The sequence below is a fragment of the Heliangelus exortis genome, chromosome 8 (assembly GCF_036169615.1).
Source record: "Heliangelus exortis chromosome 8, bHelExo1.hap1, whole genome shotgun sequence".
Classification (NCBI taxonomy): Eukaryota; Metazoa; Chordata; class Aves; order Apodiformes; family Trochilidae; genus Heliangelus; species Heliangelus exortis.
The window spans coordinates 8,779,728-8,807,582 of record NC_092429.1 but is presented as its reverse complement, the minus strand read 5'-3'; the positions used below and the strand labels follow the sequence as shown (position 1 = coordinate 8,807,582).

General features: G+C 41.2%; 1 protein-coding gene across 4 annotated transcripts; it reads right to left on the bottom strand.

Moving 5' to 3' along the window:
• Nucleotides 1-76: 76 nt before the first annotated feature.
• On the bottom strand, nucleotides 77-24,678 carry MKNK1 (MAPK interacting serine/threonine kinase 1). 4 transcript variants are annotated; one of them, XM_071750224.1, is made up of 14 exons: nucleotides 24,544-24,678; nucleotides 23,493-23,551; nucleotides 19,975-20,077; nucleotides 16,511-16,760; nucleotides 15,523-15,620; nucleotides 14,049-14,128; nucleotides 12,570-12,643; nucleotides 10,082-10,186; nucleotides 6,909-6,964; nucleotides 6,236-6,331; nucleotides 5,131-5,325; nucleotides 4,334-4,498; nucleotides 2,812-2,855; nucleotides 77-1,900 (listed from the first exon to the last, which is right to left on the bottom strand). In XM_071750224.1, the coding sequence occupies exons 4-14, from the start codon at nucleotides 16,623-16,625 to the stop codon at nucleotides 1,672-1,674; spliced, it is 1,257 nt and encodes a 418-aa protein (XP_071606325.1). In that variant the 5' UTR covers nucleotides 16,626-16,760; nucleotides 19,975-20,077; nucleotides 23,493-23,551; nucleotides 24,544-24,678; the 3' UTR covers nucleotides 77-1,671. The 4 variants fall into 4 exon arrangements, with proteins under 4 accessions (XP_071606325.1, XP_071606326.1, XP_071606328.1 ...); XM_071750225.1 differs by having other exon boundaries at nucleotides 16,511-16,609; XM_071750227.1 differs by having other exon boundaries at nucleotides 2,812-2,852; nucleotides 16,511-16,609.
• Nucleotides 24,679-27,855: the final 3,177 nt, after the last annotated feature.

Here is a 27,855-nt window from a genome sequence, read left to right as displayed (position 1 = left end):
GAGAAGCAAGAAATTAATTCTCTATTTTTCCAGGTCACCAGAAATCAAGACGAAAAATCCACACAGCCACCAAATGTTGTTAAATCCATAGCTTAAAGCACTTTAATAAAAACAAAGCAAAATACATTTCATAACCCATCCACTGGCACAATGTATAAAAACTTTTAAATAACACTTTTAGTATTAGTCACAAAATACAGCATGTTGTATAAAAATAGCTATATGCACACTGGTAAAAGGTAATGTAAAACCACTCTGAATTGGCCATGCAAAGACATTCAGCTTTGACCTTTGAAATTCTGAGTGCTACTTGATTTCTGTTATTTTATTCCTTCTCATTCTGCTTGGGAGGGTTTTGTGATGGCACTCAGGGGCCTCCTCCTCCACCCTGCACACAAGGCCCTGGGCAAAGATTTTCAGAAATGGCTAGCAAGTTTAAGGTGCATCTGGGCATCTTGGTGGCCCAATTTTCACAGCTTACATTTCAAAAAGTGCTCAACGTCTGTGTCCCTCTTCATGGACACCTCACCTTGGTCACACAAAGTTGTCACCTTTTCAGCCAGCACCATTCTGGATTACTCCTGACACTTGCTGTACTACTGAAAACTGGAAGCAAAAATCTAGACACGTAGCCTGAGATCACTGCAGGAGGCAGAATGCAACAGCTGCAGCACCTCTGCATTTGATAACCCTAAATTATTCACGTACCAAACTTTACTGAAGTCTCTCCCTTCACATTAAATACTCCAGATAACACTCACAAAAGGACTTGGAAAAATCTGACCTTACAGAAAAGAAGGTATAACTGAAGATAGCATTAATATAGAATAAAAACCAGATAATAATATAAGCTGTTGTCTAAGCAGTTTGTTATACTGCAGTTATGAGACTTAAGAATGGAACTCTTAGAGAAGGGAGCACACTGGGCACAAAAAAAGCCCCAACAAACACACAAAAAGGTGAGATGGAGTACATTTTAGTTAAGAACAAAAATATTGGGTAAGGAAGTAACACACTCCCAGCTTTCATCCCACATGCTGACACATGAACTATCAACAGGATTAAAAAAAAACAACATCACTATCCTCTCCACCTCTACAAGCCAGAATGATCTTTGCACCTCCACAGTACAATCCTTAGACAATTTAAGCCCCATGAAGGTAACGGAGACAGAGATCCACCCAGCCATTATCTTTGTTTCCTGAGTCTACAGAAAGAAGGGCACTGTTGGCTGAAAACAGTCCCTGCTGCTGACACCAGCAGCAACACCTTGCAAGATGTGCCATTAAGGAGAGCAGCCATAGGCAGGGAGAGACAGGATGCTCTCCTGGGTAAAGCTGGAAAATATTTTTTTTCTGATGTTTTCAAGTTTGCAATTTAAAACATGCCCTTTTAAGACGAAAGTAAGGAAAGCTTAGTGATTTATCACCTCAGATAATACAGCAGCAAACCCACCTTCTCCATTTTAAAAAGACTGGTTAAATTATCTTAATGCACCAAACCTGACAGGCAAAAAACATTCCCATAAAAAGCTGTCCCCTTAAAGTTACAAGTCACATCACAAGAGCAAGCTTCTAATCAAAGTGTCAGAAGCAGAGAAGCTTTTATCCGTGCTGAAAATCAAAATAAGAAAAACAGGCTGGTCTCGCCAATCCGTAGCAGGGAAGAACTTTAAAAAGCTTTATGGGGAACAGGCTGAAAGTCACTGGTTTTGGTGGCGTGTGTCATTGCTCTGCGCTTGGCCAGGCGGGACTTGGATGGAGGAGAAAGTTTCATGGAGCACACAGCATGGGCAACGCTCTCCTGCTCGGCGCTGAGCTCGTTCTCGTGCTGGGACAGCTGGCGGTTGAGGGCGATGGCCTCAGCAGCAAAAAGTGTCAGGTCTTTCGTGCTGCTGTTCCTTTCAAGGGAAAGGAGAGAGCAGTTACAAAACACCCAGGAGTCACTTCACCTGGCTACCGCCAGAGTATTTATTTCCAGGCAGCTTTGTTTCCCCTGTCAAAACACTGACGCACCAGACTGAATGACCGGTTCACACACGCCCCTCTCCCTAATGCAAGGCCCAACAACACACAACAAAACCACTCTGGGATCTTTTTCAGACACACCTGTACTTCTCATTCTGTCAAGGAGTCCCCACGTAAGCCCAGGAAGCCACCTGAGATGGCATCTTAAATTTCTACATGTTAAGGAAGGGTGGGCATATGGGCGATACTGTCACCTTCAGAAAACTGCAGTCCCACTGTCACCACACAACATAAATGCATTTCTGATGGAAAGAACCACCAGGAATTGGCAGTGGCAAACATGGAAATAGCAACAGACGTGTGACTCAGGCTCTCTGGCATATAGAACCTGCTATCAAATCACTCAGATGAGGCTTGCCCTGCTCACACTTAAATTGATAACGTGATCAACGCCAATAACAGTGGAGGTCAGATCTGAATCTCTGCATATGGTGATTATTCACCCATCAGAATGCAGCCTCTTTGGGTAACACAAACTTTTATGCCTTTTTTCCCTTCCTAGGCAACAAACTGCCAAAACCATCATTATTTCCTGTCTAAGATTAGCACTGCACTGCAGGAATCCTCTCCAGTGCCTTTTCCACAAAGAAGCAAGATTATATCACAAAGAAAAATCAGAGCTTTATTATTTCTGATGTTCTTAGCAAAACCAGCACTTCACATTTATTAAGTTCCACTCTCAATCCTGTGATTTGTCACCTCTTACTCTCCCCATTGTTTCAGTAATGATTCTTGGCCAAGTTTACAGGCATCTCAAAAAAAAAAAAAAAAAAAAAAAAATTACCTTTGAAGAACTTGAGGGGTAGGTAATCCCCTTTCAGGAGCCTGCTTGAAGAAGTAATTAAGAAAAGTTAGTTACATATTTGCAGCTGAGAACCAAGCTTTTCCAAGAGAGAGTGATAAACAGGAGACTCTCCCAAATCTTTAGAACCAATGGATGTTGTGTACAAGCTAACTCCCTACAAGCTTATAAAATCACTGTTGGTTTACAAACCATGTTTCATGATCTCCCCTCACAAGAAGACACCCCAGTCTGCAGGTATAAGACTAAAGCTTTGGAGGCTCTCCAGAGGGCCTCTCTTCTCTCCTGAACAGGGAACTAGAGCAATTGAGGACATTGCTGCTCTTTTAAAACCAGATCTACCCTATCTACCGGGCAGGGATCTGCTTGAGGGCAGGGAGGCTCTACAGAGGGACCTGGACAGGATGGGTTGATGGGCCAAGGCCATCTGTATGAGGTTCAACAAGACTCAGTGCCAAGTCCAGCATTTGGGCCACAAGAACCCCAGGCAATGCTACAGGCTTGGGGAAGTGGCTGGAAAGCTGCCCAGAGGAAAAGGACTTGAGGGTGTTGATCCACAGCAGCTGAACATGAGCCAGTGTGTGCCCAGGTGGACAAAGAGGCCAACAGCATCCTTGTTTGTATCAAAAACTGTGACCAGAAGGATCAGGGGAGTGACTGCCCCCCTGTACTCAGCATTGCTGAGGCTGCACCTCAAGTACTGGGTCCAGTTCTGGGTCCCTCTCTACAAGAATGACACTGGAGTTCTGGAGCATGTCCAGAGAAGGACAATGAAGTTGGTGAGGAGTCTAGAGCACAAGTTTTATGAGGATCAGCTAATGAATTAGTGTTGTTTAATCTGGAAAAAAGAAGGCCAAGGGGAGTCATTATCACTCTATGACTACCCAGAGGGAGGTTGTAGACAGGTGGGGGTTGGTGTCTTCTCTCAAGTAACAAGTGATAGAACAAGAGCAAATGGCCTCAAGTTGTGCCAGGGTATTAGGAAAATAAGGTTTGGTATTAGAAAAAATTTCTTCACTGAAAGGGTTGTCAGGCACTGAAATAGGCAACCCAGGGAAGTGGCTGAGTCACCATCCCTAGAGGTATCTTAAAGACATGTACATGTGGTGCTTTGGGACACAGTTTAGTGGTGGACTTGGCAGTGTTAGGGTAATGGTTGGACTCAACCTCAGTCTTTTCCAGCCTAAAGAATTTCATGGTTTTACCAGCATTCTACATTACTGTATTAAAGAATAACAAAATAATTAGTGTATTGTAGTGGTTGGTAGTCACAAGAAAGCCATTTAAAATGCATAAAGCAATAACTAAAAAAACCCCAAACACTTAAAGCTTGACAGATTTATTCCAATAGTCACCATACACAGCTCCAGAAGGAATGAAGCCACTGTGCATCATTTAATTAATCGAGATAAAAGCACTACAACACACAGTTAGTCTATTAAAACTTCAGAGAACAGCATGTCACTTTGGAAGAATAAAAATATATATAAAGGGGTATACATACTCCTTGAACCCAAGAATGTTGCAACACTTGAGCAGCACTAAGTCGTTCTTTGGCATCACGAACCAGCAACTTTGAGATGAGATCTTTGGCCTCAGAGGATATATGTGACCAGTCCTTGTCAGGAAATTCATACTTGCCTTCCTGGATGCTCTCAAAAAGCTTGTTCTAGTAAAGGAAAATGTCTTTGATTTAAATAACAACTACAATGCAACCAGAAGACTTCTCAGGTGGGATCCTTCTCACTCAATTTTACTCCCCTAATGTGGTGGGTGACAGCTGAAACCAAAACCATCCAGTGTCCTTAAGGAGTCCAAGAGTGACAAGCAGTTCCACAGAGTGATTCAGCACATCAGATACATTGCTGAAAACACCTTCCCCCTGCCTCCTTGTAATAGTGTAGTCAATGCACTCTGTTTTTAGAAAGACTAAATCCAGGCCTTGCATGGAGTCTCTTCTGAGGCTCAACTTTTATCTAAGGAATTGTGGTGACTACCATAAACCAGATACAGAATTACAGAATGCAGAAGGACTGTGGGGTCTATGACAAGGCAAAGAGAATCTCCGAGATCTCACATCAGGAGAAGAAAGATGCAGTTGCCAAACCTTACTTTAGAGACAGGCATCATGACACAACTTTTATATTACCACCCCCACTTCTCAGTGACAACTTATCCTCCTAGATTACTGGTTGGGTTACAGACCCACCCCTTCACTGCTGGCATCATGGGAAGTCTTACACCCTAAGTTCACAAAGAAAACAACACTCTCCCACATACACCCAGGACATGTGAAGTCACCTGGCAAATTCTGCAGACTTCTCCTCTGTCCCAGCCACAGTCAGTGCCACAGTTGCCCACAAAAGGGGGATAACCACTGAGCATGATGTACAGAATCACCCCCAGACTCCAGAGATCACACCGCTTATCATAGAACGTGGCCTCCTCCGTGAAGACTTCGACCACTTCAGGTGCCATGTATTCTGCAGAGCCACACTAGGAAATAAATTCAAGCAAGCTTTCAATTGAAGGATCAAAACAAAACAACACTCAAGATTATTATTTTCTTCTCTTTTTACAGTAGGTGGCTTGGTCTAAAAGCAGGATCAGGCATCAGGAGTATTGAAGTATACTGTTGGCTTTCACTGCAGGTCTCATTTTGTTAAGGTTAAATGGAATTGCCAAGAGCTATGGAACACTTTGTGAGCTAACTACACAGTAAAAATTAACATGCTGCAGGTATACAGACTACAGAGACTTAATAGAAGGCAAAAGAGTTCCTATGGTTCCTTAGCAGCTTCATATGCAGTTCCATATGAAATTATGATGCTTTATACAGAGTCAAAATATTAATGTACATATTTCAGACTGTTTAATCTTACCTTCATTGGTTATTAGGCTTTTGAAAAAGTACATATCATGAAGGTGATTCCTATAAAATACCCCTGCAAAACTGTCAGATTTTTCTTTCAGAGTTATGCCAGAAGCATGGCACTGTAGTTTTTCAAACTGATGTGTACTGTAAAGTCACACACTGATTACAGAACTTGCATTTCCCTTACCTCATAGGTCTTGACTACCTATATGGGGAAAATGAACACAAAACTAAGGTTTCAACTCAGTCACAAAAAGCCTCCACAAAACATGTCCTCACTTGATGGGGTAAGAGACAAACAGGATCAGTGTGTTACTTCCTGCCCAACAGGAGAATTAACATGATGAGCTCCCGTCCTTTTGCACATGTGCTCTACAACTGGGAAACCAACACAGCACTTACCACACATACACCCACTTGAAATGAACTACCCACCAGTGGGTGTAGTTGCAGTAAGCCCTTTGGAAGTTCTCCTCTGGGGATTATTTTGTGGTAGAGGAGAAAAAGCCTGAAGCCACAGCAGTCTCTTACCGGCGTTGTTAATTCCGGAGTAGTTATTGGAGTACAAGCACTGTTCAGCTTCACCCCACTCCCAAGGTCAAAGTCACATATTTTTACTGGTGATACCTAAAAACAAGGACAGAACAGTCAGAAGAGTGGGACCTAATATATATCAATACAGCAGCACATGGAAAACCCCAGGACAAAAAGCAAGATGCCCTAGCAGGAGACACAGTCTCCTACAGGTACACTGCACCCCTTGCATTTGCCTCCTCTGCCCCAGTTGCTCTCACATCCCCAGCATCTGAACTGAAATTCCACAGAACCTGAAATTACATTCATTTTTTGTTTAGCTAGGCAAGTGCCAGTACATATTGGGGCAATTTGGGAAGTACAGGCAACATGACCAGCTGGCCTGCAAATGCTGCTGGTCCATCTGGGGACCGTCTCAGAACAGATGAGGTGCTAAGTTTTAATTGCCATGCCCTCTGTCAGAACAGTTGGGTTTTTTGTCTCCTAGCCAGATTTTTACAGCTCACACAAGAATTTAGTCTCTTTTGCACTTCTGTTCTATTAAATTTAGTTGAAGATCACTAAGAGGCTCAAAAGTCTTCAAGAAGAGAAACACAGAAAGTGAGGGCTGTCTGTGGAATCCAAGTTTTAAAAAAATACACTTCAGAAGGTTAAGGGACCAGAGTAGCACCTTTTCTGGAGATTCACACAGGATGTTTTCAGGCTTCAGGTCCCTGTGAGCAATACCTAAACAAGAGTACAAACACCCATTAAAGAAGATACTCTCCTGTTTTCTTTCTCAATACCTCCCTCTATTAGAAGGTGTCTTGGGAAATATTCTTGGCCTGAATTTGCTCCATAACCTCCCCTTAATAATACAGAATTTGACTAAATTTCAAAGTGTGTTTGTTACAAGTTACTGTTGCATCTTGCTCTGCCTTTATCATCCTTACATGTACACCAGAGTCAGTCAAGCAAATAACCTGCTAACATTGGAACTTTTTGGCTTAGCCCAAATTAAGTATGTTAATTAAGACCACCTTATTAAGGGGGTTAACCTGGAGCAAAGTTTACTTGTGCACACAGTTTAGTCAAAAGATTTCTATGCCTCTACATTAAGGTCCTTTCTTCCAGAGGGATCAAGTTGGGGTTTGCTCCACCAGCACAGGCTATACCTGAGAAAATCTCTTCAAAAAACCCCAAACTCTGAGTTCCCAGGCAAAAATATTTCTTTGATGGAAAGGTATGTACTCATTCCTGAAGTAAAACAAACCTGAAAAGGTTTGGTTGGAGATGCAGTAGAAAAGGATAGAGGAAAGCAATCAAAGAGCTTCTGCATACATTCAACTTCAGAATAGGCAAACCCAAGAGGGAAACACAAAGTTTCCTACCTGTCAAATTTACATGCAAAGCTGGTTCTATGCTGTCAAAGCAGTTTTTCAAATGCCTAAACCCAATTGCTGGAATTTCTCTGTTTAATATGATGAAACTTAATGGGAAAGCAGAACACAACATAAACCAAACAAAAAAACCCAAACACAACCCACCCCCCCACCCCCCTGAAAAAAAAACCCAAAACCCAAAAACCACAAAAAAACCCCACAACCAACCAACCAACCAACCAAAAACAACAAAAAAAAACAAACAAAATGAGCAGCCTGGCTTTAATTTAACTGCACTTCAGCTTTGCTTAAAAAAAATTACACTTCAAGCATACTTGAAGCATACTTCAGAGTATGAGAAAAAAATATGCCACCAAATTCTAAGGCAAGGGAGTTTCTAACGTCTTTTCTTCAGCACACTCCAGAAGACAGGACTTAAAATAGCATTAATAGCATAGCACTCTAAAGGAACCAGAGCTTTCATAATGATTCAGTCCAAATTGCTTATGCATGGAAGAAGGAAAACATGACAAATGAAGATGGCCCATGCTGATATTTACCAGAAGGCTGACAGAATTCACAACATATGCTTGGCTTGCAATGTGAAGCCCAACAGCTCTTTTTTGCATTATAGTTTGAATTTAAAATGTTATATAATCAGACATTTGTTTTGCAGTTGCACACAGCCCTGAGAAAAGAAAACAACTGCCTTTAAACACTCCTCCAGTGGATTACTAGCAATAAAGCACACGATTCTCAAGTGGGTGTAAGGCCGTACTTTCATCCAACTGAGTTTTAAACTACTCCTGGCAAAAGAATTAGTTGTCCTCATACAAATTTATTTCAAAGCATCTAGCTTATGCACCCCACCATTAAGCTATGCAATCAAACTGCTTTAATTTCCTGTTTATTTTAGTGTTCTGTATGCTACTTACTAATTATTTTAATGTCACACAGAAGAACCATAAAGAGAACAATAAAATGGTGTTGCAGCTGATTCTGCAAGCCACATCCCCACTCTATCAATTTACAGCAAGCAACAAGAAAGAAAGTGGGTTGCTGCTCTGAAGCCATTTTAATGAATCCCCTTGTTTGGGGGAAGGGAAATTAAAACCAAAAGCTAAGAGAGATCTACAGAAAAATATTAGCCAAGTCAATGTTACACTTCCTTGAACAGTGTTCCTAGACTGTGTTGTTCAGCTGTTAAGCAACCTACTGTAGCTCTAACACAGCAAAAAGTATTTTTCCACATTTTCATTTCAAGTTTCCTGTTCCTTTTTTGCCCCCTAACCCAAAAGCATTTAAACACAGCTATTCAAAGAGTACATTCTCTGCAGTTTAAATTTGAGTTATCACACAAACAGGATATGAATATCACCAAAAATCATAATCTAAAGATTAATATGTTTCCATATTCAAATTAACTGTCCATAACAGTCACAACACGCAACAAGATCCATGTTCCTCAGGTTTACCACTTTATTCCCTCTGCACTTTTTAATGGGCACAACTTGCCAAGGCACCAACACTGTAATCCCAGCATATAAGCATTCCTGTGACCTACAAGTGAAGCCTGCAATTAAACATCCATTCAACTGGAACAAGTACTACACAACATAGACAACAAACGTGTATCTGCTGAGATCTACCTGCCAATCAGCATGGCAAAAGAGATTCAGAGAAAAAAACTTATCAAAATAAATAATCAATAAGCACAGCCCACAATTACATGTCATTCTATTCAGTAGTAGCCACTGTAACATTAACTGAAGCTGCTTAATCTATGCAAGATCAGATACTCATGACAGAGCAAATATTTTAAAGATATCCATCACATTCAAGGCCAACATACACTCTGGCTTGATTATAATGCACGCAGATATTTTTAAAATGAAATAAAAGTACTTCCAAGAAGAGAACGCAGCAGGAAAGCATTTTAAATTTAAAAAAAAACTGTACAAACAAATGCTTTTAAATCTGAGCAAATCCCTAATGAGGATACCTTCAAACAAAGATGATGGTTCACCTGTAAGTCTCTCAACCCAGCAGTGGGGGGGTCTAAGTGTGAAGACCAAAAGCTACTGCTAAAAAAGAGGCCTTGTAACCAGCAGAAATTCTGAGTAAATACAGAAAAGCACCTCTCTAGAACTGAAAGATGAGGAAATTAAAAAGAATATTAGCTCCCTTTGAGGCAACCCTTACATGGTCTCTTAGGTGACAAGAACAGGCAAACAGATCCACACAATGTTAATTGTCCCTGGATGCTGATTTAACTTTTGTTCTTTAAAAGGCAGTATCAGCACACTTGATTACTTAAGCTACCACTTTATGAAAAATAATACTATAGAGGCAAACAGCATAAGTCATCGGGCACTGCTGTAAATAGAAATGCTAGCAAGGGCTGACTATGTACAGATGAAACGTGCTCCATAATCTAAGAGTATAATATTAACTAGTAAAGATGGAGACAGCCTTCTCTTACCTTTTGTATGAAGAAAATCCAGAGCAGAAGCAATATCTCTCACCACTTTGCTGGCTTCTCGTTCATTGAAGTGCTTTCGTTCCTGTATGTGGGCCAGGATGGAACCTGAAACAGTAACAAGTGAAGGGGAAAACCTGGGCCTGCTGCGTGGGCCAAGAGAAAGCTTTGTCAGCACCAGAATAACCCAGCAATACCAGTCTGCCACAAACAGAGAACTGATCTCAATGTGAATATGGCCACAAATAATTTTGCTAAGTTATTTGTAGCTAAAATTCTGTCCCAGAATGTTTACATGGCAGAAACTGAACTGTCACAATCCCGGGGTTTTCTAACAAATAGCCTCAGAAAATAACCATGACCTACTACCAAGTATGATGAATCTATAACCTCATTTATCTTGTTTTAGACCAGCCTTTCATAGCTGCCAACTTGGTGGACAGAACAATGGAATGACCAAGAAGAAAAAGGTACAACTGAGCAACTTCAATACTTAAGCATGCTAAAACATCATTTTCAAACACTGCAGCCCTCTAGCTTAAGCACAGCATGAGAGGCAATCACTTTTTACTGCCTCAGCATGAGCAGTCTGTTTTCCACACCCTGTGAGCAGTAGAGACTTGTCTGTAGCACCAGTAAAACATCAGCTAAGGATGGACAGACCACTGCAGCAAAACCCTGCCCAACCTGGCACAGGTGGCCATGCCTGAACTCACCTCATCTTGTGTGATGTGACAACTGAAACCCTACATGGAAAGTCAAGTATACGTGGTTTTTGTCTCAATACCATAAAAATAAAAAGACATTCTACCTCTAAATACAAGTTAAGATTCCCACTGACATAAAAGCAAAGCTCATAGCCTGTCAGGGCAAACTTTGCACAGGGATACAAAATCTGACAAAAGACTTCTCAAATATGAACATATTGAAAGATTGGTAGCTTGCAGGCAGAACCCCACTGGTATCCCTTCAACAAAGGATAAAGGCAGGTTTGATGCTTTATCTTCTTTAGATGAATTTCATCAATCTTCTCAAAAGATTTAAAATGTCTTAAAAACCCCAATTAAATGCAGTCAATAGATGTCCAAGTCCACTAAACAGCCTCTACTACTATCTTATATTTTCTTACTCAGAGAGGTATACTTATAAAAGCAATCAGAGAAATTCAAGAGGCAACTGCTATTTGCTATTAGTCCTCAGCACAGTAAAAATTTTATATTTCAGACAATTTCATTTTTATTCTTCAGTTCTAGATGTGCAAGCAAACCTCCCATTCTTTACTGGGGCAATTCCTACTCTTACACATTAATGCTATTGCCAGGATATTTGCAGAGAGATATGCTGTGTCAGATGAGTTGAGAGATGGCCACTTTGGACCAGGTTATCAGCTTTCAAATACAAACATTACTTCCTAGCTTGGTACAAATTTCTTGAGGGCACAGACTTCAAAGGTTCTTTCAGGTATAGTTATTTTTTACAGTTTTAGGAGGTGAAACAGCTCTTGAATGTTTCCATCGCTGTGAAAAAAGACTCCAGACTTTGCAGGAAGCAACATTAAGCCACCTGAAGTGCTCATTTTACTCAGCAGGTTTATTTCAGACTACCCTTCTGAATAAAGCTGATGTTCCAAACTTTCTGAGATAAGAATTATATCAGTATCAATGAAAACATTATCTGCAGCCCACGTAAAGGAATCCCACAAGCAGGAAGAATAGCAGGGCACTCCTGCCACAGTTACCACCTCTTCAGTATCAAGAGAGGAGGCACAATACAGCACCTCCTAATATGCATTTCAGAGGTAAAAAAAAAAAAGCTGAAGAAAGGACTCTTAAATCATACAAGCTCAGTATAATAAGCTGGATTTTAATGCTTTCAGTTGCAAAATGCTGTCAGGCAAAGATCTCAAACAGCTTCTGCATACGGTGATGAACTGAACACAGGTAAATTGGGAGCAGAGCTCCTGTAGTTACCATAGCTACAGGAAGGCAAAGCTGCAATCAGAAAGCCCAAGTTATACCCCAACATCATAGGTAACATCCTTCCCTGAGACTGGAGTTACTAACATAAAGCTTGCATTGAAGAATAATGTTTTCATTCTTGCTATTTGCTGCTTTTAGCAGAATCTGTAGTGCATCAGAAGCTCAGCTCTTACCCATTATCTCTTTCTTCAAACCCACACAGTTAACACTTCAAATGCTGATTTTTTTCAAAAAGAAAACTAGCCTTAGCCCTTAGCTGATCACTGTAAAAACAGCAGCTAAGAGAGGAAAAAAGGTGCAACATTATTATCCTCTCTGCAGGTGAAGAATGTGGAGATGGAAAAACAGACAAATGCAGATTCATCCCAACCAAGCCCTATTATAGCTCATTTGTCAGAGAAGTCTGTGCCTTAAAAAGAAGAGTGTTAAGGGAAATAACAATGAAATGATGAAGTAATTTTAAGGGAAGGTAAACAAAAGCTTTTACTTAAGGAAAAGTTACTGCATGGTACCTCCTCGCAGCTTCTCAAAGACGAGGTAGTATCTTGTGTCATCTTCAAAAAATTCTATTAGCTCCAAAATGTTCCTTTAAAAAAAAAAGGGGTAAAAGAAGAAACAAGCACAAAGTATTAAAAGACGACAACAATGGAGTTTCAGCAAGGAAAATGAGGAAGTGCCAGAGGTAACCAAAAATAAAAGTGCTAATTAAACAAGCTGGTTTGGTTGCCTGTGGCATTAAAACCACAATAATTCCAACTCACACTGTAATTTAAACAGGGGAAGGAAGCCAAACACCAAAATCAGACAGGATTGTAAAAGCGTTTTTCTACTGCTCAGTTGACAGGAAGATAACTGGTAATATATTGTATTTAATAATTTAGGACATTGCATTTATGCTCAAGGCAAGAACACAAACAATTAAATTGGCATTCTTTCTCTTGAAATCACAAAGCAGAACACACAGGCCTCAGAGGAAACAGGCATCTGCCAGCAAATTACATCCAGTGCATTGGTACCATTTTTAGACTAACTTCTCCTTAGCTAGTGTACAGTTTTTGCAGTGCAAGACACCATCAAACCTTCAGAATGTCAAATTCCTAACTCAGTTTTTTCTATATAGAGCACACAAAATCCATATTCTGTGCATATAGTCACAAGTTTCTCAGCAGTTATGTACTGGATGACCACATGCTCTTAACCACACAGAGAACAAAGGTGCAATCTCTTTCTCTGTAACACAACTTAAGCCCATGAGTTTGGTAAGCAAGTTTGGGTTTAAATTAAGTGTTGTACTAAAAATTTGTAACAAAGGGCTTGATATGAGCTGTACAGCAGGCACAGCTGTTGCATACATTCTAGATTAACAAATACATCAAAAGGAGCAGGTTCAGAAATGGCTTAAACTTCTCATCAAGCGTGCTGCCACTGGCTGGGAGGTTTCTGCTCCTTTTCAGACAGGAGTAGCAGCTTCCAATTCCCTTCATTCTGTGGCCAGATGAAGTCAGCACACATCCAAATGAAAACTAAATTAGCTTCTGGATGACTTAAAAGTTCCAGTGCAAAAGCAGAAAGGCTGACACAAAGGGGATGACAAACCACACATTAAGGAAAGGAGTGGCAAGGCTGCTCCATTCAGTACCAGCTGGTAGGTATCAGGTCAGCTTTTTTCCTAATGGTGAAACCACAGGGGTGAAAGTCAAAATGTGAGTTCCTCAAGGTGAACAAAAGCCTTCATCGTGTAAGCACATTCAGGTTATGCTGACCTGGTTGCTGATTGAGTCAAGTGACTATTAATTTCTAAATAATTCCCTAAATTTCACAGGTATGTGAAGGGAAAAGTCTTATTTTGAATAACTTAAGTCTAAAATTCAACTGGCTTTAAGGAAACTACTACAAATCTATCCTAGTTACATAGAAAAGGCTTAAATTTTTTTAAAAAATTATTCAAGTACTTAAAAAAAAAATAAATAAACACAAGACATTATACTTACTTGTTACCTTGACACTGGTACAGTGTTTCTATTTCACGAAAAACTCGACTCCTACTATGCCCAGCATTTTTTTCAATGATCTGTGGAAAGAGTTAGAGATCATATTTGAAAAATTACTACAGGAACTTTGTATGTGGCTCTGGAATAAGATAACATCTAAAGCTTGAATCTCAGGCACACCCAGCAGAGAAAACCACTCCATCTTTCTTCATTTAGTTTCTTGTCTGTCATTTATTTACAGTGTCAGCAGAGCTCTGAAAGGCATTCAGAAGAGAAGTGAGGACAGGAAGAGAAGGAGGGAACTAAATCCAGTTACCACAAGCTGCTTCTTGCATCATTTTAACTCTGCAATGTGCAGAAAGGGATGAATGTCCTTTCCAGATCTAATGAAAACAGATTTGAGTGACATCAGACACTGAACAAGTCAAAAAGAAGAGATTTGTCATTACAGGCATTTTAGTAAAAAAAATCCTAAATTCACCACAAACTGAGTTTGGTGCATAGCACATACTTCATGGAGACCCAATAACAGGACTTAACATATTAAAGAACACACACATTCAATCTCAGAGCCCTTCTGTACTGCCATCATAAGCCACTTCCCTTTATATATTCCTCAGGCAGAAAAAGTACAAGGGCTCAGACTGAGCAATTGCCACATGAAGTGAAAGCTCATGCTATTACTGCAAATATGACCACAACCTGTGTCTAGCATTGGTCTCTCATTTTTACAGCCAGAGTCCTCTACATGGGGCTTGATATCTGACTGTGTCCAGTTCTTCATTTATCTGGTTGTTTATTCCAGATTTTCAGCTTCAACAATTCAACAAAGCACACACAAAATAACAGCATCTATTGGACTAGATTTGTAATGGGGCTCAAAATTTCTGGTCTGGTTTTCACAAAAGAATCAAGAATAAAGCTTTCCTAGTACTATTATTTGGGTTTGTAAATAAATGGGGAACTCAGGGTAACCACAAATCTCTAAGTGGGCCTTAACACTTCATAAAATGGCATGACAGAAGATTCACCTCTATCAAAGAAAATAAGAGGCAGCTCTACATGAACTAATGGCAGTAACTTATGCTCACTGAACTCTGAGCAGCATTCTCAAAAGCTTTCATTATTCTGTAGGCCATGCTAGATGATGACTTGGCCTCTTCCTCCATAAGAGGAGATAAAAAGCAATAGGACTACAACCAATCAGGACATGAGGGCAAAGCCTGCCCTGAGACCCAGCCATCACCTTCATTTACTGTCTGTGAATTCTACCTGCAGCTGAAATACCAGTCCACTCCAGAAGCACAATCCCGACAGATAGCTCAGTGGTTATCAAGCAGGATCATTTCAAGCACCAAAAATTTTCTAATATCTTTTGCTATTACCCACTCTATTGCAGGTTTCCACTGAGACACCAGGAGAGAGAAAAGATATGTTACATAGAGAAGTGATACCTCTATTTTCCTACACTTACTTTTACTGCATATTCTTTCCCAGTTTGGAGGCTGACAGCACCCTGAACTTTGGCGTAGGCTCCCTCACCAAGAAGCTCAGCAGTCAGCTTGTACAAGTCTGTCAAAGAAATCCATCAGAAAGGACAGATCAGCCAAAGCATTTCAGTGAATACCATCAAGACAAGCTATTTATCTGATGAGCATCCCTCATATGACAGCAACTGAAAAAAATTCCCTTGGTAATGAAGCCAGAAAACAGATTTATGCAGTATTATAGATGTGCCAGCCTTAATTATACCTCATTTTTCACTTCTCTCCCTTCAAGTTCCAGGAAAAATTAAAGTAGACTTCATTCCAGCATCAAAATTACAAGTCTGTTCAAACAAGAAACCTTTTCTATCTCAGCAATTGCTAGGACTTCATCCACCTTCCCTATCTTCATGTAAAACTCAGAATCAACTTTTTCAGGTTGAAAACATTTTACTCCTTGATTAGAAAATGCCTGTCATACAAACTCTCTCTGCAAGTACCTTTTTTAAGTATAATTGAAATGTGAATGTTTAAACCTAGAAGACTTAAGGTTTCAACCCAGGAGACTGCTATTATCTTGATTTGCAATGTATCTACTTGCCCACTAAGAAGTTTTATACTGGTCAGCTTTGTCACACTGAACTGTAATTTACATCTCAGTGATTCAGAGTATTTGTGTTCACATCTATTCAAAGAAAACATTTTGACATCAGTACTGTTCCTACAAAAAAACAAAAAAAAAAAAAAAAAAAAAAAAAAAAAACCCCAAAAAACAACAAAACAAAAAAAAAGACTATGAACAGGACTCATTCTATTTCACCACCAAGAGAAGAAAAAGAGACTGAAGACCATAACCTGAAGGGTAAAGAAAAACAGAAATGTAAACTTACAATGTTTACCAAAAAGCAAAGTTCAGCTAACAAAACTCAGAGGGAAAACAAGACCACAAGAATTAAAAGCTTAGAAGTTGCCACCAACCTTCAAACTTCCCAGGGACATGGTCTGTGGCTCTGGTTCTCTTTTTCTTTTTCCTTTTCCCACTGTCTGCTATGGGGAGAGGCTGACTGCTGACCATCTCTGTGTGGCAGAACATAGAGGTGCCTTTAACACACAATCAATTACTTCAGGAGAAAATTAACATCCTCTTGTGCATCTACATTCTTAAGCTATCCAAAAGCTTCTTTGCTTGTCTTCATCACAGGCTGCCATCTCTCCTCCAAGAGCAAACCTAAAATGACAGTTTGGGTGCTAATTAACAGCTCTGGGGAGGTTTGATAGACAAGCATAAAATCAGAAAATAACTATATAAAATAACTCTACTGAATCCTCCTCTCACAACACAGTAAAGCAAAGCATGGGAATAACCTTGCCAAAACCATCAGCTACCCCAACCTAAGGCATGCCCTGATCCAACACAGAATTCAGTCCTCACAAGGGAATTTTACTGTTTTCAAGATGTTTTCAAATCAGCTTAAGACAAGAAGGTTCCCAAAGAGAATGAAGGTGTGGGGAAGTTTCAACTAGTGAAATGAAACAACCACAGAAGTTAACAGGCCAAAAGAGCAATCTAGGACAGGTTATGCTTCCAAAAGGTCAGAAATAAAATATTTCTCACAGAACCATGATATGCCTTTCTAAACTACAGATCAGTGGATATCATATGCTCCAAAACAAGCAGTGTTTATGGCATTTAGGTTGTTTTTTTCCCCTGCATCACTAGCTGTAGATAATACAAGGGCTTAGTCAGAGATAATGATTTACTGATATAAGATAATATGGCAGTAAAAGAAAAAACACCTGCAGATTCTTCTGCAAGGCCTAAATGAAAACACTGTCATACACCTAACCCAGCTCCAACCAGGGGAAATGATTCCACACTGTACTCATCTGAGCATCTCTCTTAACACCAGTCTGAAGTTGGTCCTACCAGTTAAAAATCACCACTCACAGTCTTTAAAGCAATTCCAAAGCAATAAAAAAACATTTTACAGTAGGAGGATTTGTAAGTAAATTCACAACTAAAGATCTTGTTCTACAGATAAAGAAAAAGCCTAATTCCTAGAAATAGTGTCATTATGAGGACACTGGAAATGAAAGAGGCAGCAGCCCTAAGAACAACAGCAACAAGATGATTTCTGGCAATTCTCCTTTAACAGAGCCTTTGTAAACAGATTTTTTTTCTGCCTTTCACCGTTTCTAAATTTCTCTTAAAACACAGCAGAAGCTCAAAGGCTGAAAACATTACACAGTCTGCCAATACATGAAACACTTTTTTCTTTGCTGTGCTGTATTTTTCTTGTCAATATCTCTCAGTCATAACTATTATGAGTGTCACTTAGGACTCGCTTATTGCTTGATAATTTCAGTGCTATTTTGAAAGCTCTTTAACAATTATTCAAGCACTTAAAAGTGCATCACTCTAAGCCTCAAGACAATATTAAGTTCTCATTTTCAAGTCTTAAGCAGACTATGTTAAGAAATCATCGTGATGGATCACATATTCAAGTTCCTAAATATAATAAGAAATATAAAAACCATAACACTTTACCAATTTCCAAAGGAACAGCTTCTTTTTATCTCAAACTGGCACCCATGCAGTTTTGAAGTTTAACCTAACCAGCAGGCTCAGCCTTTGACAGCAAGTTTCATCTCTCCCTGATTTCAGCTCAGCCTGCATTAGAAGTTATTCAGGGATCAGAGGTGGGATCAAAATGACCCATACAAAGCTGCTCAGAGATAGAACTGGTCTGCTTGAAGGAGGTATCTCAGTTCCAGGAGGTGTCAAACAAGTCACTTTAATGACTTGACCTGCAAGTCAACAAGTTCACATCTAGACAGGTTCTATTCCATTTCAGACACCACAGCGTTTCAAAGCTTGTAAGAGAGACTAAAAAGTACACAGAAAGACAGCAGATGCCTCTTAGCACAAGTGACACATTTCTTCACAACCTTCTCCTGCACTCAACCAGTTGGCTGTATTTGCAGCCTGGTGTTTAATAACTCACTACATTTTTTTAACTCCTTTGAGTCTGACTCAATTCCTAAATTACAAAGAAGAGCTTCCTTGAAACCTTCCAGGAAGGTCACTAGTCATGCACACAAAAATCAAATTACTAAAAAGCTGATGTTTTTAACCTACAGTTTTCAACCAAATTTGCAATCAGAGAGGCATGAAATGTTTGCCATATTTGAGTCTTACCCTTCTGGTCTGTTGTTTCAAACCCTTGTGCAGTTCACTTCTGTCAATACAGTTTTTCCTTTAAAGGCATCACAGCTTCATTCTCATCATTTACTTAGTTACAATGAACTTAATTAACAGCTGGTATGACAAGAAAATGCCTTCAGCACAGCCAAATGCTGTAGAGGTTTTTCAAGCTTCCAGAAAAATTATTGTGTTTCTGTTACCATGTACCAAGGATCTTCTGATGACCCTGACAGACAGTGTGCCTCAACCATCCAAGCAACACTGAGCTGTTCTGCACACTGCAGGACTAATGCTGGGGAAAAGAGGACTCTGTGGACTCTGATGAAGCTTTTCTTGCCAGACAGAAAGCTGTCACTGGATGACTTTAGAGGGAAATGGCCCATGGACACGTAGGTCCAAGATGAATGTTTAACTGTTGTCATTAACAGCTGTCAAAAACTATTGTCATTTTAAGGTCATTTTATAGTGTGGCCTGAAGTGCTGAACCCCTGCTTTCACTGAACCAACCTGCCCACCACTTTGTGATCTGTTCTGGTGGAGTGCAGGGAGGTGGGTGTAGAACACCAGCTGGTGGTGTGCAGAGCCAAACCTTTGGTAAAGAGTTCTTCTTACATCCCTCACAACCACAAAAGCCACACTGTTCTGAGAGACTACTGTCTGACAAAAGCTGAAGAAATAAGAATTAATTCAAATTCTGAACTGCCCTTCTCTTCCAGTCAGGTTAGGGTTATTGCTCACAGATAATACAATCCAGCAAAACGCAAACCACAAGCAAAAAGAGAGCAAGTTTCTGCCTTAGTTGCAGTCTTGTTAAAGTCCTGTATTTCATTATCATCATTCAGTGCTGGGGCAACAATTAACACAGTCATTTACCCAGGGCCTGTGTGGGAAGGTCTGGTCACAGCCTCTCCCTTTTGCTATTGTGGCCACTACAGCCATCTTCTAAAGGATGAACAGAAGCACGTATTGTAGAACCCACTTGCAAACAATTCCCAGTGATGAAGAAAAAGAACAATTATCACAAATTTCACTTCATCCAGATCTTAAATCACCTTTTATCTTGCTTTCTAATCCTTCATATACAAACATGCCAAAATCCATTACTCAGACAGAACTCCCCTCTCATTTTAACCTGCTCCCCAAAGGAAGGAAGGGTTTATTTAGAAAACAAGCACACACATGTACAGGAAACACTTGGAGAACACAGTGCAGATGCCTTTTTCTATTAAGAAGATACCTTCTTTGCTCGTTTGAATTCAATGGAAGAAAGCAGTTTAAGCAGAGAGTCCAGAACCACCTGCTTCAAAACTGGATCTTGCTTGAGCCTGGATGTTCTGCAGCTGAAAAGGAACACAATCACATTTATACTCAGAAATGTTGTTACTTACATTCAAGCAAGAACCTGTTGTGCTGGGCTTCATGCAAGCACACAGCAAGAGCACAGGGCTGCATTCAAGACTTTATAGCCCTTAAGTACAGAATGCAAAACACAGCATTATTTCCAGGGCTCCCATCACCAACTGGAGACCTCCTCATTACAGTCCTGCTAAAACAATGGGGGGATTTATGGTGTTCATTAGTTCTTGTTGTCACACGATTGGAGAAGCCTAACATGTTGAGATATAAAATACAGAATTACTCTTAAGGGTCAAGAAATCATCATACTCCTAACCCAGATCAACAATCTTCCAAGACAGACAGCCATTAGACCACCAAATTAAAGCCTATCTTGAAGGCACCCCAACAGGCTCCAACAGACCAGGAGCATGAAAAAGCATTTTCCACAGCTGAAAAATCTCCTCCTGAGAACAGGTAACACCAACTGAAGAAAGAAGAATCAGAGGCCTTAAAAAAAGCCTTCTGTGGAATCACAAGATAGCCACAACCCAGAAGTCAATAGAGGAAACAAACTCAAAGCTGAGATGCTGGCACAGGATGTTTACAGATCCCAGAGGTCCTACCTAAGCAGCTGCAATTACAAAAATATTACTGTCCCACAGATACTGCAAAAACAAAGGCTTTTTGTTCTGACTAAACAAAAGCTCACTGGGATCTCTGATGAGGCTTCTCTCATTGAGATTTAAAAATATTTTGACAGACTGAGCAACAAGAGGTGGACCACTTCTGAACAGTATCCAAATTCTCCGTGGACTTAAAACTTGCTTTCAAAGCTACTGTTTACTTGTTTAAACAGCTACTGACAGATTCAATAGTGAGGCATGAGTTAAGTCCTTTGATTCCACAATTCCACAAGCATGACATAACTGTGACTCTCAGACTTCAAGTGTAAGACTGTGTGCTCAAAACAAGAAGTTAAACCACTTTAAAGTTCTGGACATCCAGAGTTTTGCACAAAGTAATAAAGTGGAAGAGGCTTCAGTCTCATATTCTCCCCAACTCAGCTGCTCACATCATTCTTGGACCCTTCCTTCTCCAGCAACACTTCAGATTTCCTGAGGGACTCCTCTGGATGTGGCTCATAATGAAAAAGGACTCACTCAGGAGGTGCTGATTCTGCCAAAATCTGCTATTTGCAGGAAGCTCAGAATAATCAAAGCTATCTTCATAAAGGGACTACATAGTGATTAATTGTGCTTGTAATTACAGACTAAGAGAAACAAAATCTGAAGATGAGAGGTGCCCAATTCTATGTCAAACCTAGAGGCAGATTATTTTAATACTCCTGTGTTGTATAAAGAATATTAATTTCCAATTGTAAGAAGTCATTCAACTTTAGTAGTTTACCATAACTCACTCTTAGCTGTCATAGTTACCTTCTCATCCCACCTACAAGAAAACTTTTACTATTGTTTAATTCAGCAATCTGAATTACCCAGGAAGAGGAACTTAAAAACATTCCATCTTCCCAGGAAGATACAGAAGCATTAATATTTTAAAATGAACACCCAAAAAGTCCACAGCAAGCCCTAATAATCTGACTTCATGAAACAGCAAGTCTGAGAAAAATTCTTAATTTTGCCTTATCACAGGCATTGCTGTAATACCTACACAGTGTAACAGCTGACAACACCCTTCTAAAATCCTTCACTCTGTAGAAAAAGTTGCAGCAACCTTTTTCTTCACCTGTGTCCTTCTCTCCAGTTTCCTTCTACCACACTTTTAGATGACCAGAGTCCCCTCATCTTCTGTGTACACAAGTTTTAGTTTTAACTTTTCATTCTCTCAGGAGCCACCTCCCTTGCACACTAAGCACAGGGTTTCTGAGATTCTGAGTCCTACCCTTTAGCAATGGGTGGATCTCACTTTGCAGGGCAGCACAAAGTTATTTCAAATAGATTCCTTTCACCACTATTCATCACTTCACTGGGATTACTACTGGGAAAGCTGGGAAAAACTCAATGGAGAGGAGAGTACAGAGCACTCCTTCCTCTCGTGTTGAGAGAAAATAGCGTATTTTAGAACACATGATGTTGGCAGGAGACCTGCTGCTGAGGTCTGCCCATGTTTACAACAAGCACAGAGGCATTTCTTTAAAAGCATAAGTTATCACTCAGAGTAACAGCAAAATAACTGTTATCATCTCCACTGGAAAGGCACAAAGGCAAACAAGGCAAGTGTACTGACCCTCCTACAAGTTAACAAGTAAGGATAACAAATGAGACTTGCAGGTGGCTTAAAAATGCCCAGTAATCTTTTTAATTTTTTTGTTCTAGGACAACATGACCCTAAGGCAGTCACAAGGATGAGAGGACATAACAGACTATAATATTTCACAGGGCTAACAAATAAATGTGAATTGTAAGCCTTGTCAGGAACAACAAGGCATACACACAGGTTATTGCACTTAACACCATCTTTCCTCCTTCCACTTAGAACACTGCAGCCAAACTGGATATTTAAAACATTGGATATAAAAACCACTCCAAACTGGATATTTAATGCTACTGAGTGCTGGCAGACAATTCATATTTAGGAGTTCCCATCACAGTGCACTAAGAATTTAGTTGCAAAATTATTTTAAACTCCACATCACACATATTCTAAATGAGAAAAGTCCTTGCAATAGTACTTTGACTCAACTACTCAAAGCTCCTATAATCCCAAGAGCACTTTAAAACAAGGAGATACACAGGGCCTGTAAGTTCTGAAGGCCCCTTACTAAACTGTATGGTGCTTGCTCTCTTCTACATCTGATTCCATCAACAACTATCAGAAGATTGCCTCTGTACCACCATTTAGCTCCCCTAACCCCACTCAGCTCCACTGTTTCCAAGTCTAAACTGAAAAGGAAAACTTCTTAGAGGATAACTCTTAATTTCATATATTTCATTCAAGGTAGGCATTTCCTGCTTTTACTCCACACCCAACAAATGAACAGATAATGACATTTTTCACGGAAAAATGCTACACAGCATATTCCCATATTAGCAGTCTTGGTTGGGGAGGTTCATCTAACTAAATGGGTTTTCAAAGTCAGACTGATTTTTCTTCTTTTTCCCCTCTGTACTTTCAACTCTGAAAGTACTATCATTAAACTCCATTATTATATACTTTATGTCAGATAAGATTTGTGCCAGTGTTTTAACATTTGTTACCAGAAGGGTACTGGAAGGTGACAGGAAATTCCTCATAGCAGTAAATAACTTTTTTTGAAAGCATTAAGGAGTACTGATATAGCATTCGGACCACAAAATAATGTCATGATGGCCAATACTCAATCACAAGAAACTATCAAGTGTCCAAGGCACCCCCATCCACTTTAACTGGAAGGCTGCCAACATTAATACCAATTACCTTTAGAACTGAAGTAGAAGGAGTTCAGCTCTGCATTTTGCCTTGTTCTCATCCAGCACCTGGAAAGCATGAAAAGGAGCGGTTTAAAAAAAAAAAAAAACAAACAACGAAAGAGGTGAACTGGGGTTCTTCAAAGTTACCAGAACATATGCCAAGCTAACTGTGGGCCATCAACCTATATATCAGATTTTAGAACCAGCAAGCTCACAAACTGGGGATAAAACCCAAAGAAACAAAAAAAAAACAAAACAAAAAAAACAAAAAAACCAAACCCAAACTAAAACTTAAGAGTGGTTCATTTCTAAGCAAACCTGAGGCTTCACAAACAAGTGCCAGTGGTATCAGGGGAATGGACTCGGTTTGGGCTGTCGCAGGTGCTGCCGAAGCCAAGGGCGAGGTGCCGGCAGGGGCTGTACCGCTGCCTGGGGCTTTCCCTCCGAACCGGCCCAGAAGGTCACCCCAGCCGGGCTATCAGACATATGTTAAACCTTGACAGATTTTCAGTGTTCCCGGGGGGTTCTCGGGTCTCACTCTTTTATGACAGACGAAAAAACACAAGAGCAACTACAAGGCTGGGATAAAACCTAGGACCGGGTCCGTTCACCTTTGCCCGCACTCCTGTCCAGCTCTGCTCCTCGCTGGAAGCTGCCACCGTAGTTTATGGACTCACCGCTCATGATTTAAAAGCCCATTATGTATAAAATTCAGCATCCCAGGCCTTCGGAGAATAACCCACTCCAAGCACTAAACTCCCACGTCCTCCCCAAGACCCGGAGCTGCTGAAGGAGACATTTTACTGCCTTCCAGCTGCCCCTTCGCCACCACCCCAGACACGCGAGCCCCAACCCGGGTGTCCAGCGTTTATTCCTCCACAAACCCCGGAGGAGCCCGGACAAACCCCGCAAGGGAAACCCGCGCTGGCCCCCGGGGGAGCGCAGCAGCTCTGGCACTCGCACACCGCTCCCCCCGGGGCGGACGGAGGTGGAAAGGGCGGTGAGATGCGTCCCGCTCCCCTCAGGCAGCCCCGCAGCCCCCTCCCCGCCGCCCTCACCTCCATGGCGGCCGCCGGCGTCCCTGGGCGGGGCCGCGCCTCGGGGCCGCGCCTCCCGCTCCTGCCTGTGGGAAGGCGGGCGGGGAGCGCGCGTAAGGCGCGGCGCCGCCCCGCGGGAACGCGCCCGGCAGCCGGCGCGCACCCTGCGTGCGCAGGCGCGGTGTGGATGAGAATCATAGAATTGGCTGGGTTGGAAGGGACCTCAGAGATCATCAAGTCCAACCCTGAGGGGGTATTACGCGTCCCCGCGGAGTCGGCGGGGAAGGGGGTGGCGGAGGGGGTGTCCGGGCTTGAGGTGTTGGCAGCTTGCGGGGGGGATGCGCACCCGGCAGTGTCCGGATCGTGGCTGCGGGGCCCCCCAGGGATGATGGGGACACAGCGGGTGTCGGTGTGGGTCTGGTGGGTATCAAAGCGCAAGCCCGCGCAAATGTTTCTCTACAGCGAAGCCGCTCTCGGCAACGCTTCCCAACGCGAATCCCAGGAGGCACATCCAGGCTGAGGATGCTCCTGTTGCCCGCTCCCCTCAGGGAGGGCAGTAGCAGTCTCTGCTCAGCATTTGCTACCCACCTGTTCCCAGGACAATTCGAAACCTTTTACCCTTGCAAGGTTCAGGACTTAGGTCTGAATATCCTCCCATTCGTACTCGAACAGAATAAAAGTCTTGGAGATGCACAGAAGCACTTTCTGACTCTCAGCATCCAGGGTTGTATCAATTCAGAGCAGATATCTGCCTCCTCTGTAGTCTATTTTCAGATTTAATTGATCCCCGTTTTTAATTCTCACCCACTGCTTCTTGTTACACCATTCTCCGGGGGTTAAAGGGCTCTTGTACAACAGCATCTTCTACCTGTCCAAGCAGGCATCTGCTCCTAAAGCAAGATGCATACACCTGAACCCTTCTTTTTTTTTTTTTTTTTTTTTGTTTTTAATAGCACAGGAATGGCATTTCTAGGAAATGGTTATGCTAATATTTCAGGCCTAAATCCCATTTTAAAAAGGAAGAAAAAAAGCACCTCCTCAAATGGTATAATTGGTTTATTAACCACAATATAATAAAAGTTGTTCTACATAGCTTTTCCTTTTATTTTTAATAGCTTTTAAATTATATATCTGCTTTGTACCCATGCAGAGAAGATAAGAAGCTATCTATGCTGGCTAATATAAGAAGTAATTACTAGAGCTAGTTTTGATTTAGCAGTGTTACAACTGGATCACAGTACTTTGGCCTATGTTTTACTATTAAAATTATTTCAAGCCTTGACTTGAATTACTGCTCTCTTATCTGCCCACAGCCACGCACCTAAATCTGAATTTAAGCACCTGCAATCTAGTCTAGTCTGATTTTCAGGACACAGAGCATGTACCGTTCCCTCTGCTGTTCAAGGAATTTGTATAGGCTGAGTTTTTCTGAAAATTACACTTCTCACTTAGGTGATTAAATTCAGGGGCAGGCTTATGCAATCACATTTGCCAGGATCAAGCTTCTGAGTCATTCTTTTGCTGTGAATGTCCCTTCATCATAAAATAAAATAAATAAATACATAATTTAAAAATAAAATAATTTTAAAAAGTGCCATTTCTGGGACAGAGATCGTGAACTGTTGCTATTTAATGGGCTGTGTCCAAGTAGTCTGTCTTGAGTTTCACAGCTTGGTATTGATTATTTAGATGGTGCCTACACCATCATTGTCAACACAACAGAGATGAGAAGGGTGAGAGATGGTGATGTTCCACACCATGTTTTAATGGCATATTCTTATTAAAATGAAGAGGGCTAAGCTGCCTCATGCCCTTGGGTTCCTTGAGGTTTTACTCAGATGAATAACATCCTCTTTGGCCAAAGTTTGGGACGTTGCAGTATCACCCTGTGACTGTGTGTGCTACATCTGCCTGCTCTGTCTAGAGGTTTCAACAAAGATATATCAACACAGATATAACCAAAGGATTGGATCCAGGGATGAGCAAAACTCTCAGAGAGTCCATTTGATGTGTGAAGGTTGATATCCTCATCCTTCCTAACTGGGTTCCTCGGGCATGAGAGCTGCTGCTGTAGGAGTGATCTGTATCAAAGAAAAAGGTTCTCAGAGTCTTCTGTAATGTGGTTGAGCAAGGGAATGTTTTTTTCCAATCTTACTGTTGCTGTGAGCTGGTTACAAGATAGTATAATATAAGAATGTCTGTGGATTTTAGTGGATTTGGAAGTCATAGCACAAAAAAGATGTCCTGGAGAGGAAATTCTTGTAACTGCTAGGAACAGAAGTGGTGACATTTTCAAATGCAGTATCCCAGTTTAATTTCATTATATTCTTATTCTACTTAGGTTTTTCTTTTCCCATCAGAGAGCAGCAATATCGAGCAGATTCCAAAGCCAAGCAAGAAGGACTGAGACAAGGTGCTGAGGCTGCTGCACAGAGCAGATGTCAGCTGGGATTCCTAACAAGGCCATTTGTGGGTTACAGAAGGAACCCAATGGCTGAAAGAAAAGGAGTTCTTAGAAATAAGCACAGTCACCAAAACAGCAAAACTTTTTGCCACAGCTTTAGAAACCAAGGGCTTCCATTACATTCTCTCCACCTATGTGTGGCTACCAAAACCAGCACATCCATCCTGCTAGTTCAGGCTGGGACTGAGGCCTCGTGTACATCTCAGCTCTTATTATTCCCAGCACATGTGAGCATGGAGAATCCTGGCATGACTGGAAAACTGCAAAATGAGTAAGAACCAAGGGAGGTAAAGCATGAGTGCAGTGCTGTCCTGGCCTCCAGCCCAGGATGCCTGCAGCAAATTGCCCTGAGAGTGCCAGCTCTTCCATATGCTCACCTGACAGCCACATGAAGGGATGGTAAAATGCTTACCTCACTCCATCATTTGGGCATAGCCCAAAGCAATTGGTTGCTAGCTCAGAGGATATAAAATACTAAATGACAACAGAGAGGTCTGTTCCTTGTGTGGCAGCTCCCAGGTGGCACAGCTTCAATAATAAAAAAGCTGCTGGAGGATTACCCAAACGGTTGTGAAGCTTCTTCTTCCAACAGAGGCTGAGGAGTCATCCAAGCTGAAGAATCCCAAAAATACAGAACCTTATCCTCCCCTTCATGACTATTATTCCTGGCAGGAGGATGTCAAATAGATACCACCAGCAGCTGAGTATGGAGCAACCCTTGTACCTCAGCTTTAGCACCTGGACCCAACCATTCTGCAAGAGAAGCCCTACAATCCAGAGTTCCTGCAAAGTAACAATCTTTCTTCAGGTTTCCAAAAAAAAAAAACCAAAACCAAAACCAACCAAACAAACAAAAAACAAAAAAACAA

Coding starts and splice junctions, on each gene's coding strand:
- MKNK1 (XM_071750224.1), bottom strand. CDS start 16,625: ATGTTCTGCCACACAGAGATGGTCAGCAGTCAGCCTCTCCCCATAGCA. Junction 4,499..5,130: donor AAGTCTGCAGAATTTGCCAG/GTGACTTCACAT, acceptor TTCCTTTACTAG/AACAAGCTTTTTGAGAGCAT. Junction 1,901..2,811: donor ACCCCTCAAGTTCTTCAAAG/GTAATTTTTTTT, acceptor TTCCCTTGAAAG/GAACAGCAGCACGAAAGACC.